Raw genomic sequence first — 14006 nt, 5'->3', positions numbered from 1 at the left:
TACCTTGGTCACATGACTTAGGGAAACTATCTAATTTTATGAAAGTACATATACAAATAGATGAGAAAAAAGATCCAGTTAATGAAACAGGATGTTTTATATATTCATACTTACAGATAAAATGATAAAATAACAAGTTAGTGAGTGAGCTTTTCTTCTCTATTATCAAAACTGCCTATTTATGAACTACATAAACACTTCACCAGGATAAATTTATTATCTGAAGTGAACCAAAACACAAAACATTTGAATAAATAATATATGAATTTTTACAAGCTGTATTAAGTTTTAATGAACTTCAAATGAAAATGTTTCTATTTCTGCAAAGAATGCCCATCACCATAATCTGTCTCCTGAAACTTTTCAAAAAAAAAAAAAAAAATTCCAGACAGAAATACATTTAATTGGCCAAAATGTAAGAAACAACAATATATGATGAAGTTAATAGAATTCTGCTTTCCCCTGTCTAATCCACTGCCATATAATAAGCACGATTTAGGTGCTCAGACATGTCATAACGTCAGAAAAATAACACTGTCCTAGAGACAGCTGTTTGAATTATAAATGGTTTTGGCTAACAGGGCAACAAGATACATTCTCAGGAATGGTACTAAGAACATGATATGAAGGAAGAATATTGTACTGCGGTGCTGGATAAATTTCTTCAGCATTCCAGTTATAACTCCCTCTTTCCTTTCTCATATCAAATCACTCCAATTTCTGACCAAAGTAATAAGAAAGTCTGAACATAGTTTACATAAAACAAAACAATAGTAAAAAATATAATAGCTAACTTAAAAAATACACAGAAGCTCATTCAATGGTTTATGTTTAGGATGACGTAGTATTTGAAATTTGCAACTGTCAAACAAGTTGCCTTCTCAAGGTGTACTTAAATCCACCTGTCCAAACAAAATTCAGTTCTTCATGTTTAACTATAGTATATGAAGATTGAGGAATATGGGGGATATTTTACCATGAGATGTGTTTCTCAAGATAGTTTCTAAAATGTGTTTTAATTTTTTAATTGATAAACAATGAACTATAGAGAGATGGACAGTTTTTAATGAATCTTCTGAAAGATTATTTTAAACTTTTTAAAAATCTACTGACATTTATGTAAAATTAATTGCCCATTTATTATTAAGAACACAAGTACCTCAGAGGTAACAGGTCTTAATGAATGTAGTTTTTGCTATTATTTTCTCCAAACAGTTCACTAGTCCTTTACAAAAAACAAGATTTTGTCAATTACAAAATAAAATATGCACTAAAATAGTACTTGCTCCTGATTCTGAAACAAAATGTAATTAAGCAATTCACTTTAACAGCTTCTACAGTTAGTCACTAAGAAAAGGAATCTTTCCTTGATAAGAACCCTGAAAGACTAGGTTTTAGAGCCCGAGAAACAGTAGAATTGTCTGACACCAGAGATCCTCATTTTCAATCACTCAGTTACCTTACAGAGCTTCTGATACCGAGGAGAAGAAACTGCCATCCTTTGTAAACGATGTAACAAAACCACAACTTTCTGCAGAGACGTTCTCACCACAGCCATCATTTTAAGTTTACCACACTTCTGCAGACACCTCAGAATTTGCATTATAAATGAAGAGCAATGATCATTTCCTCCCGGTCACTGGACAATGATTTGCCAGTTCTCTGAGCATGCTCGTTTCCAGGAAAGCATTTGAAAAATACAGGGGACTTAGGTGCTAGGCAGAAGGAGGCTGGTATTCCTTCAACTTCTTCTCAATTTAAAAAACACACACAAACGCCACCCAGAAAGCCCCCAGCAGATGCACACAGCCAGGACTTGCTCAGCCCAGCACAGCCAGACAATGAAGCAAGTTGCTGGGCAGGCAAACGCTGCCTGCTGCTGGGAGAGGAGAGCGCTCAGTAGCCAAAAAGGATATTAAGTGAAACATAAAAGCTGCAGATACAACGCAGATATCCCCGGGGAACAGAGATTCAACACATCACCAAGATGCATGCCTTGTAGCAGGTTTATATTAAGCGATCCAGTGGCATTCACTCTCTCACTTTAAAGAGAGATGCGTTCGCTGCCCGACTAAACACAGCTCTGGCTGTGTTCTATGGGATGAGTGAATAGAATAGAGCCCATGACAAACCTCGAGCAGAACAGAAGGGGATCTGACTCTAAGGATATCAGCCCAGACGTTAAGTGTTAATAAATTCCCTCCATGCAGGTCTCAGAACAGGACCATCTGAAACAAAACAAAAATACATGCAGGGGACTTTACCTAACATACCCTAAAAGCAGAGTCGTCCACAGGCTCTCAGATGCCTGCTTAGCTAAGAGGAAAGCCATCAGAAATTAAATTTCGAATGTCAGGTTAAGACTCCCCTAATTATATGGTAAGGTTAATTTTTAAAAAAAAAGTCTGTAATTGACATTCCAAATTACCACATTTCTCCTTAGTATCTTCATGATCTTGTTTTATTTGCCATAAAGCTGCTTTAATTTTAGAAGTAAGAAATGTAAGACATGATCTATATGCCACATAGACAGAAGAACCCAGTTCAGAATTTTGAGGTTTTATGTTTATGTGTACATATTTCAGATGCATTTTCTAAATACTTCAGCTTTTGAATACCACAGTAAATATCCACTGAGGTAAAGTACTATTAGGTAATAAGCAAAATAACCCAGAATGATTCCATAACCAGGTTAAAGGGCACAGCCAGAAACAGAAGCCAGACGTTTCTCATTATGTCCTGCTCAAATTAATAACCTGGGTAAGTCTGCATTTTCACCTTTCTGCATCATTGTCATGATTCTTTAAAAGAAACGCAGCATTTTAAAATATTCGTTTCTCTTCTTTTACTTTGTCTGCCTTCTTAGTCCTTCATTTTAGCATGACTTAAAGCCCTAAAGTGGGTCTTAGAGGGTTGCGTTTATCAAGCAGCATTTTTGTGTTTCTGTTTGTCTATTTTTTCCCGGCAGCTGTATACTGAGAACCTATACTGCCTCCTTCTGGAGAGTCTAACAACATCAAAATATCTATACAAAGCCCAACTCAGAAGAGTTCATCAAAGAACGAGGTGATTAAAACCAGCAATTTCTTAGGCAAATATATAGAAACAGGAAGTAGATTAGTAACTATTTGAGGGTCAGAGAATTGGAAACAGAGGATTGACAGCCAAGGGTTACAGGGTTTCTTTTTGAGGTGATGAAAATATTCTAATTTGATTGTAATAAAGGTTGCACAGCTCTGTGAATACAGTAAAAACAATTCAATTGTACAACTTAAAGGGATGAAATGGAAGGATTGTAGGGTATGTGGAATGTTAATAAGGCTGTTATACAAACTGAAGTTGTAATTCCTGTCCCTGAATCAACAGGTGAAGCTTCCACAGTACAGGCTGCTGCTAAGTCGCGTCAGTCGTGTCCGACTCTGTGCGACCCCATAGACGGCAGCCCACCAGGCTCCGCCGTCCCTGGGATTCTCCAGGCAAGAACACTGGAGTGGGTTGCCATTTCCTTCTCCAATGCATGAAAGTGTAAAGTGAAAGGGAAGTCGCTCAGTCGTGTCTGACACTTAGCGACCCCATGGACTGCAGCCTACCAGGCTCCTCTGTCCACGGGATTTTCCAGGCAAGAGTACTGGAATGGGGTGCCATTGCTACCCCCTAAACACCAGAGATCTGGGTAACAGACAAGATCTGAAACAATCTAAACCCAAGTCTATGCCTATGGCAAAGAGGATACAAATTAGGCTGAAAGAGAACACAGGAGATAAAAACAGAATAATCCCAAAGCACATATTATTAGAGAGTAAAAACAGCAACCCCAGAAAGGTAACAGGGCAATAGAATTTTACTCAGGAAAGAATCAAAACATGTTAATTAATTGGTACTGATAAAATTTAAAGCTTATATTTTGAAATATAATTAAGGTGATGATAATAATATCTTAAAATACAGGCAGGAAAATTAAAGAGTAAATGCATTTGAATTAATAGATAAACTGACTGGGAAATCAATAACAGACTTTCATTCAAAAACAAAACAACAACAAAAAAAGTTTGTGCATCTCCGGTCAAGTTCTTGCATTTGAATACAGATCCACAGTGACCACCGTGTGCCAGGCATCTTCTCCTGAACCCTCCTCAGATGCCTCATTTCCACACAGTCCAAATGGAATTTACCATCATACTCTGCACTAACTTGCACGGCTGCCCTGACTTTTTCTTTTCCTGTTGTCCCCAATCTCAGATTCCAACACCGCCTATCAGTCTTCTTTGTCAATAACCCTTCTCCCGCCCTGAGTCTACTCAAACTATCAAGTCATTAGGTCTCTTCACCCATACTCCCTCATTTCTAGTCATTTTCATCCCTGACCAGATGGCTGGAGTATCCTGTTTGGCTGTCAGTTTTGCCCAATTCAAACACATTCTCCATAAAGTCATCAGTTAGATTCCTACAAAATAAAGTCCCACTGTATCACTCTCTTGCTTAATATTCTCTAAAGACTTCTCTTCACTGCCACCAGGTTAAAATATGAAATACTTGGCAAGTCATACAAGACTCTCTATGATCTGGACCACTCAGCTCTCCAAGAGCTTTCGTCTCCAAAAAGATCAGGTTTTCTCTTGCCAACAGTTCTCTGCTGAGGAGAAAAACCTAACTGCCGTGCAGCAGGGCAATGAGACATAAATTCATACATCCATGTGATCATTTATTCTTATCAGAAGTGGTATGTATCATGGCATACTCCCAGAAATTAATCATCTTCCCATGTGCTTCCAAACTATGCTTTATCAAAAGTTACCCAAATTCACCTTAAACCAAATACAGAATAAATTTCTTCACCTTCATGAAATATTCCCATGGCCCTGCATCCCACTGGGTTAAGATACAAAGCAAGTACAACTAGAGAATGTGTCATGTAAGCAGTCTACACACACCCCTGGTACATGGAGCACACGCTTGCCGAGGTCCTTATTCCATCGTTTTGTGCACACATGTCCTCCACCACCATCCCCACACCAACAGAATATGTGTTTTATAATTCCAAGTGCTTTTCCTCATTCTTTTTCTTCAACAAATATCTTTCCATTTCCAAATGAGTTTTCACTTTTAACTGTCTGTTCACTCACACAAAAGGAGAGTCATTAAAACAAAAATCCAAAAGAAAATTAAAATTCTGTTGCATCAGAAATACTAAGCAAATAGTACTAAAGCCTAAAAATCACCTACCCATAAGGTGCCCAAAGCAAAGCCACCGATTTTCTTTTTTTAATAAAGTGAAGAGAATGCTTTAAAATTAAGAGCAATTAACAAAGAAGCAAGGGAGTGAAAACTCAGGCAAACTATCATAATGTGAAATATCCAAACCATAAATAAACGAATGTGCTTATCTTTAGGTAGAGAGATGTTAATAAGCTTTTAATAAATACCCTCTTTATTATTTCTTATGAGACAAAATAGATTATTTTAGCAACATTAAATTAGTTTCCAGAAGCATTTACCATTCATGTTATAATGTATTTTAGTCAGTAACCACTTTTTCCTGATGCTGGTTGCCTAAGACAAGTAGTCCCGTCTTAGATATTTTTATTCACAAAGATTTTAAACATCTCTATTTACATGTATTTTTTCCACAGTTTGAATAATTCATTAACTATTGAGAGGAGTTGTTGGCTATGTAAAAATATATCCCAGGATAAGATGTATTTAAAGACATTATTAAACTCCAAAATAGGTCTGTATTTTACTGGTGCTCACCATCAAGGTTCACTTCAAGCCTCCTTTGTTCATTGTCTAAAAGTGTTACCTTCTCAAATGCACAACCTGCATATGTTTGAGTTTAACATCATTATATAAATTGAGTATCCGTGAGCATTACTGGGTCAGACTTATCATTAAATCATAAAAAATAATATATTCTAGCATATAGCCACATTCAGAGCTCTCCATAAGCCTGTAAACATGAGATGATAGCTAAATATCTTATCAATTAACATGTATAGTGACCTCATAGGACTCCAGAGAGTAAGACAAAACACACACAAAAAGAACAGATTTATCTTCAACATTTGGCTGCTCATTCTCATTATCAAGACACAAGGGTATTATGTAATGAATCAATGAATAAAAAATAAGAAGTAATGTAAGTAAACAGATTTTTGTTGAATTAATCTTGAGAATTCAACCATCAAACACTCTAATAGTCAATATGCAAGGGAATAAGTTATTAATAAGTCTATTCCAAAAGGGTCTTTTTAAAAAATTTATAACTTTTTAATGATAATAATTTCAAACAGAGAAAATTTGTAAGAATCGGAACTGTTCCAAGAAAGTTTCTGGACCCTTCATCCAGACCCACATATCTGTTAACATTCTGATGTTTTGAGGGAAAAGATTTTCTAAGAAAGGATTCAAAAAAGGTCATCACGCTGAATTTCATAATGATGATGTTTTAGGACCCAAGGGCAGCAGTCAGTATTTACTTAGAATTTCCACACAGAGCTCTGCATAGGCAACAGTATGGAATAATGTGGTCTCTGTCCTTGAAGAACCACATGATCAACTAGGAGAGGAGGAGACAGGCATCAGATGACAATGGATCATGAGTTCAGAAGCATCAGAAATAATACCTGTCAAAATGTTGTGAGAATGACACGGCATAAAGAAGTAATCAGATGTAAAACTCTGGTAAACAAGACTTCTCTAATGAAGTTGGTTTAAGACCGAATTCTAAGTGAGAAGGCCTGTGATTGGCAAGAATAGGTCAGTCTGCACAAAGAAAATGGGAAATTCAAGGGCACTGAAGTAGTTGCACTTGGGGCAGAAAAAATATTCAGACATGCTTCATAAGATTCCCCATAAATTCTTTTAAAGGAAAGATTTTGTATTATCATATTTCATGTGTAAGAAAATTTGAACCTCAGACTGCATTCACAATCGTAGTCATCAAGCTAAAGACATAAAAGCAATACCCTCAAGCCTAATATTCTTAGTTGCAAACTAAGCCACAGGGCCTTTGCAGCTTTTATATTAAGTATTTATCATAAATGAACAAAGAAACAACTTCATATTAAAAGGAACTGCCCTGATAAATCAGGTTTCAATAAGGCTAACTGTAATAGGGCTTAAGATGGCAGAAAATGGAATAGTTATGAACCTATAAGTCTAAATAAATAATTATCACTTCCATAAAACAAGGTGTTTTTTTCCCTTAATTATTAACTAAGAGTATTTTATAGACCTCACTTCTGGAAACCAATTATTCACAGAGAAGCATGGATTTCATAACTGAATAAGGTGATAGCCTCACCTTTGAACTGTAATACATTTTGCATGTAGATGGATCAAAAGAGGATGACAAAAATTAAAATAGAAGGCCCAGTTTCCCATGCACTTGCCTGCATCTGCTGGGTGAGTTCTCTGGCCAGGACAGTGTCCTGAAGAGCATTCTCCCGCTGAGAGGCATCCGCAAGCACATTAACTGTGGTTTCTGCTTCTTGTATCCACTTTAGGAAGTTCTCCAGATCCTTGCGAGAGCTTTGCACTGTCCTTAGCTCAGCCTCCAAGGCACTCTGTCTATCAGCAATGCTGCAAGTAACAAAATGACAGGCACACCTCCATTACTTACAGTGTGACAGGACACAGCAAGCGCACCCTAAAGAAAAATTAACACACAGCCTCCAAGCAACCTTTATTTAAGTACCTAAGGTAACTAGGAGATGTGTTTCTATGTGTCTTGAATAATCCTTAATAGTAATGGAATTTTGAAAGGAAGGAGTGGGTGAGAGATATAAATATTAACAAAATCATATCCATTTCATAAAATAATCATCACGTTTTACAAATCGTAATTGTACATTAAGTTATTCCCCGTACATTTTATTCTTCCCTGGTGGTAAAGAATCCACCTGCAATGCGGGAGACCTGGGTTTGATCCCTGGGTTGAGAAGAGCCCCTGGAGAAGGGAAATGCTACCCACTTCAGTATTCTGGTGTAGAGAACTCCATGGACTGTATAGTCCATGAGGTCACAAAGAGTCAGACACGACAGAGTGACTTCCACCAACACTCAGAAGGTAATATCAATAAATATTCATACACGTGAATTCTAGAAAGAAGTAACATCTGAGTAAATGATTAAGATACAATCAAATAATTTAAAGGACTTACTTTATATATTTTAAACACTTCAGATCAATGCAAATTGGTTCTTTAAGATGACATAATAATATTCAGAAGACACCAGACAATTAAGTTTTTATAAAGCATTCATTAAATCTACACCAAAAACTAAAGCATATATCTTGAAGTTGCATGATTTAAGAGATACATACACCTGTAAACTCAATCTGTAAAACTTCATGTATCTCAAAGTTCCAAAAAAGAAAACAACTTAATTTATGAATGGACACCAACAAGTTCACTCCTAAGTATTTAAACTCAAGAGAACTGAAAATATATATCCACACAAAAACTTGTACACAAATGCAGCATTACTTATTTAGAAAAGTCAAATAATAGAATTGACCATCCATCAACTGAGAGAGGATATGCTAAACAAAATGTAGTATATTCATCCATGAAATATTATTGCCTCATAAAAAGGAATGATATACTGATACATGCTCAATATGGATGGACCATGAAAGCATTCTGCCAAGTGAAAAAAACAGATGCAAAAGGCCATATATTTTGTGATTTCATGTATATGAAATATTTAAGAGGACCAAATCCATAGAAGGAGAAAGTAGATTAGTTGTTGAGTAGGACTGGAAGGTAGAAGAAAATGGGGACTGACTTGCTAATGGTTGTGGGTTTCTTCGGGGAGTGATTAAATATTCTGAAATTAAGAGTGTTGTGATGAAGCACAACAGGGAAAAGATACTAAAAGCCACTTGGTTGTACACTTTAAAAGGGTAAATTTCATGAACTATACCACAATTTAAAAACCAGCACATGTAATAAGATCTCATGTACATATTTTTTCTAACTGTCCATCCACTCATTCATCCATTCATCATCATCCATCCATTTGTATATACAGATAGATGGAGAAAGGTCTGGAACACTAACTTAATATTAAATTAGTTCCAGGTGCTGGGTTCTAGTGTGGTTTACTTTCCTATTAGTACTTTTCTGCATTCTTTGAATTTACAATAAACAAGCATCTTTCTTATGTATCAATAAATGCATTCATTTAAAAAATGGATGAAAAATTTAAATAGACATACCATCCTAGAAGATAAATGGATAGCAAAAAGAAGCACATGAAAAGGTACTCAGCATCATTAATCATCAGAAAAATGTAAACTCAAACCACAATGAGATATCACTACATATTAGAATGGCTTTAAGAAAATGACCAAACCAAGTTCTGGTAACATTACAAAGGGCAACGACTGCAACTCTCACAGTTGATGGTGGGAGTATAATATGGTACAGCCATCCTGAAAAACAGTTTGGCCGATTTTAATAAAGTTAACCATGCACTTAAAGATACAAGCCAGGGATCCTATTCCCAAGTATTTACCTAAGAGAAACGAAAACACATGTCCACACAAAACTTAAATGCAAATGTTCATAGCAGCTTTATTCATAATGGTCTAAAGCTGATGATAACTCAAATATCATCAACCCATAAATAGATAAATTGGGGCATATGCATAAAACGGAATACTACTGAGCAATAAAAATCTAAATGCTAATGAAGGATGCAACAACATGGGTGGAACCTCAAATGCATTTTGCTAAGTGGAAGAAGCCAGACATAAAAGCTGCATACTGTGATCCCATTTACATAACATTCTGGAATGTCATCAACCTCAACCCAACATTTACTTTTGAAAAATCTCCAATAGTGTTTGGCTGCCTACAGAACAGATTGAAATTGCTTTGCTGGAACTCAATAATAATTCTCCATAATCTATCACTAACTTACCTCCTAGTTCATTCCAGTGATTCAAATCAAAGTGGGAGATTCCTTTTCCTCTAAAACATTCTTAATACCATGTCCACATAAAAATTTTATACTCACATAAAAATGTCCTTCTGCACTGATGAAAGAAATCAAAGATGACACAAATAGATGGAGAACTATACCATGTTCATGGATTGGAAGAAGCAATATAGTGAAAATGAGTATATACTACCCAAAGCAATCTATAGATCCAATGCAATCCCTATCAAGCTACCAATGGTATTTTTCACAGAACTAAAACACATAATTTCACAATCTGTATGGAAATACAAAACCTCAAATAGTCAAAGCAATCTTGAGAAAGAAGAATGGAACTGGAGGAATCAGCCTGCCTGATTTCAGACATACTACAAAGCTACAGTCATCAAGACAGTATGGTACTGGCACAAAGGCAGAAATGCAGATCAATGGAACAAAATAGGAAGTCCAGAGATAAATAAATCCATGCACATATGGACACCTTATCTTTGACAAAGAAGGCAAGAATATACAATGGAGAAAAGATAATCTCTTTAACAAGTGGTGCTGGGAAAACTGGTCAACCACCTGTAAAAAGAATGAAACTAGAACACTTTCTAATGCCATACATAAAAATAAACTAAAAATGGATTAAAGATCTAAATGGAAGGCCAGAAACTATAAAACTCCTAGAGGAAAACATAGGCAAAACACTTTCTGACATAAATCACAGCAGGATCCTCTATGACCCACCTCCCAGAGAAATGGAAATAAAAGCAAAATGGAAACTAATTAAACTTAACTTTTGCACAACAAAGGAAACTATACGCAAGGTGAAAAGACAGCCTTCAGAATGGGAGAAAATAATAGCAAATGAAGCAACTGACAAAGAATTAATCTTAAAAATATACAAGCAGCTCATGCCACTCAATACCAGAAAAATAAACAGCCCAATCAAAAAATGGGCCAAAAAACTAAACAGACATTTCTCCAAAGAAGACATACAGATGGCTAACAAACACATGAAAAGATGCTCAACATCACTCATTATCAGAGAAATGTAAATCAAAACCACAATGAGGTACCATCCCACGCTGGTCAGAATGGCTGCTATCAAAAAGTCTACAAACAATAAATGCTGGAGAAGGTGTGGAGAAAAGGAAATTACACTGTTGGTGGGAATGCAAACTAGCACAGCCACTATGGAAAACAGTGTGGAGATTCCTTAAGGAACTGGAAATAGAACTGCCATCTGATCCAGCAATCCTACTGCTGGGCATACACACCAAGGAACCAGAACTGACTGATACACATATGCCTCAATGTTCATTGCAGCACTGCTTACAATAGCTAAGATGTGGAAGCAACCCTAGGTGTCCATCAGCAGACGAACGGATAAGAAAGCTGTGGTTTTACATACACACAATGGAATATTATTCAGCTATTAAAAAGAATGCATTTGAATGAGTTCTAATGAGGTGGATGAAACCGGAGCCTATTAAACAGAGTGAAGTAAGTCAGAAAGAAAAACACCAACACACTACATTAACGCATACATATGGAATTTAGAAAGATGGTAACAATGACCCTATATGCAATACAGCCAAAAGAGACACAAATATAAAGAACAGACTTTTGGACTCTGTGGGAGAAGGCAAGGGGGAGATGATTTGAGAGAAAAGCACTGAAACATGTATATTACCATATGTAAAACAAATCACCAGTCCAAGTTCGATGCATGAAATAGGGCACTCAAAGTCAGTGCACTGGGACAACCCTGAGGGATGGGATGGGGAGGGATGTGGGAAGGGGTCAGGATGGGGTACACATGTACACCCATGTATTCCTGATTCATATCAATGTATGGCAAAAACCACCACAATACTGTAAAGTAATTAGCCTCCAATTAAAATAAATAAACTAATTTTTAAAAAATATGTCCTTCTGACCATCTTCACCTACCAAAATCCTTCCAGTCCTTTAACGGTTAAGGACTACCTCCTCCAGAACCTCTCAGTCTAATTAGGTTTCCTTGCCCAGAGTTCATAAAAGGTCAAAACTCCTCTTCAGAAATTTATCACATGTATCCTGAAAAAACCCTTAGACTGTGATCTTCTCTCTCTTACATTTTACTTTAACTATATCATAGAGATTTCTTGTCTTTCTCCCAGTTCTATAAACACACAATAGGCAAAAGCAGTCTTTTGCATCTCCATATTTCTCAGAGTCTTTATTATAGCATTCTGTGTAAGTTGTTCAGTCATGTCTGACTCTTTGTGATCCCATGGACTGTAGCCCACCAGGCACCTCTGTCCATGGAATTCTCCAGGCAAGAATACTGGAGTGGGTCGCCATTTCCTTCTCCAGGGGATTTTCCAGACGCAGGGATCAAACAAAAGTCTCCTGCATTGCAGGCAAAGTCTCTACCATCTGAGCTACAAGGAAGTCACCATTATAGCATTATAATAGCATTTATAAAATAATGAAAATCTTTTTATAACAGGACTTTAAAATTAGCTCCCAAATACCACTTTTCAAAAAGCTACAGAGTGAGGGCCTCTAGAATATTCAGTTTGTGAATCCAGAAAGAAGACAATACATTAGGAAGCATAAAAACAAGAAATCCAACACATGGAGAAGCAAACAGGTTCTCACGTTAATGGTGAAAGGAGATCTCAGACAAAGGGTTATGTATTCAAATCGGATCATATGAGGCCTGTCTTCATCATACCAACTGCTCTGTTTCTTGTTTCAATTTGACAAGGAAGAACGTGAAAGTGAAAGTGAAGCCACTCAGTCATGTCTGACTCTTTGCGACCCCATGGACTGTAGCCTACCAGGCTCCTCTGTCCATGGGATTTTCCAGGCAAGAATACTGGAGTGGGTTGCCATTTCCTTCTCCAGATCTTCCCAACCCAGGGATTGAACCCAGGTCTCCTGCACTGTAGGCAGATGCTTTACCATCTGAGCAAAACAGAGTCTTGAAAAGTGGACAAACCCAGGTGTTGTTATTATGGATACAGTTAAGCTTGTAAAAAGTACTGTAATTTTAACTTATGTGTCATATGTCAAATATGTTGAGGTCTGCACTCTCTTTAACATTAGTATGACATTAAAATCAACTTCTCATCGTAACAGAAAAAAAAAAAAAAAGGACAAAAACAAATAAACAAAAAACTCCATGAGATCCTAGGAGGAGAGCTCAGAAAATCCCTAGGATAATGCCTGTGTACCAGGCTTTGAAAACTGTCTCCAGAAGAGATGTCTGCAAGAAAAATTATTAGAAGTGATAGACTGTTAATGTGATTGACCTTGTAGGAAATTGTACTGTCAGGCCATGGAAAATGTGGGAAGAATTAGCAATAGGTGCAAAGAAAACTAAGCATATAAAAACAAGGCAATTATTAATTTCAGGTAAAATAAATAGAGAAGAAACAAAATTCTAGTAAATGTCAGTGCTTGGCTGTTAATGATGCTTAGACAGACACAATACTGTCAACATTGAGTATCTGCTTCTCTAAAAATTCAATGATAAGATGATACAGACACTATGGAAAACAATATGGCAAGTCCTCAAAAAATTAAAAATAGAATTAACATGATCAAGCAAGGAATGAAAAACGTTGCCCCTAGGAAGAGGGCTGTGATGAGCAGTGAGAGAACCACTATAAGTCCCCTACACATGAACCTCCGGTTGCAAACTTTCAAAGATGCAAACGTGTGTTTCCATGTCTAGTCATGAAAGCGAGTTCACATGTCTGGCATCCATTGTATGTGCGTGCGTTTATCATCTACCAGTGGTTTATTTTATGTACTTTACTACACAGTACTGTGTAGAGTATGGTAGTATGGTACCTTTATTTCAAGCCCAGAATGACTGGAAACAAGCATTAAAGCAGCAGTGCTGTACCTTGGACTACTGGACTTTTCAAGGTACTGTACTGTAATTAAAAGTGTCTATTCTTTGTGCTTGCTTTTTTTTATGTATTATTTCTGGGAAAAGTATTATAAACCTATTATAATACAGTACTATACAGCTGACTTAGTTAGTTAGGTACCTACACTAACTTCGTTGGAAT

At 36.6% G+C, this 14006-nt stretch overlaps 1 protein-coding gene across 8 annotated transcripts in view; it reads right to left on the bottom strand.

Moving 5' to 3' along the window:
• UTRN (utrophin) overlaps positions 1-14006 on the bottom strand; it is a 545759-nt gene that overhangs the window by 246660 nt on the left and 285093 nt on the right. For all 8 annotated transcript variants that reach the window (XR_009690701.1, XM_061130409.1, XM_061130407.1 and 5 more), the window contains one exon: positions 7392-7581. Coding sequence is in view for 7 of the 8 variants with exons in the window: in XM_061130409.1 (XP_060986392.1) it covers positions 7392-7581 (190 nt within the window). In the remaining variant the exon portion in view is untranslated. The remainder of the gene's footprint in view (positions 1-7391; positions 7582-14006) is intronic.

This window comes from Dama dama, chromosome 26 (genome assembly GCF_033118175.1).
Source record: "Dama dama isolate Ldn47 chromosome 26, ASM3311817v1, whole genome shotgun sequence".
NCBI classification, from domain to species: Eukaryota; Metazoa; Chordata; class Mammalia; order Artiodactyla; family Cervidae; genus Dama; species Dama dama.
Note: the sequence above shows the minus strand (reverse complement) of the source record. Positions and strands in the feature narration are given on the sequence as shown.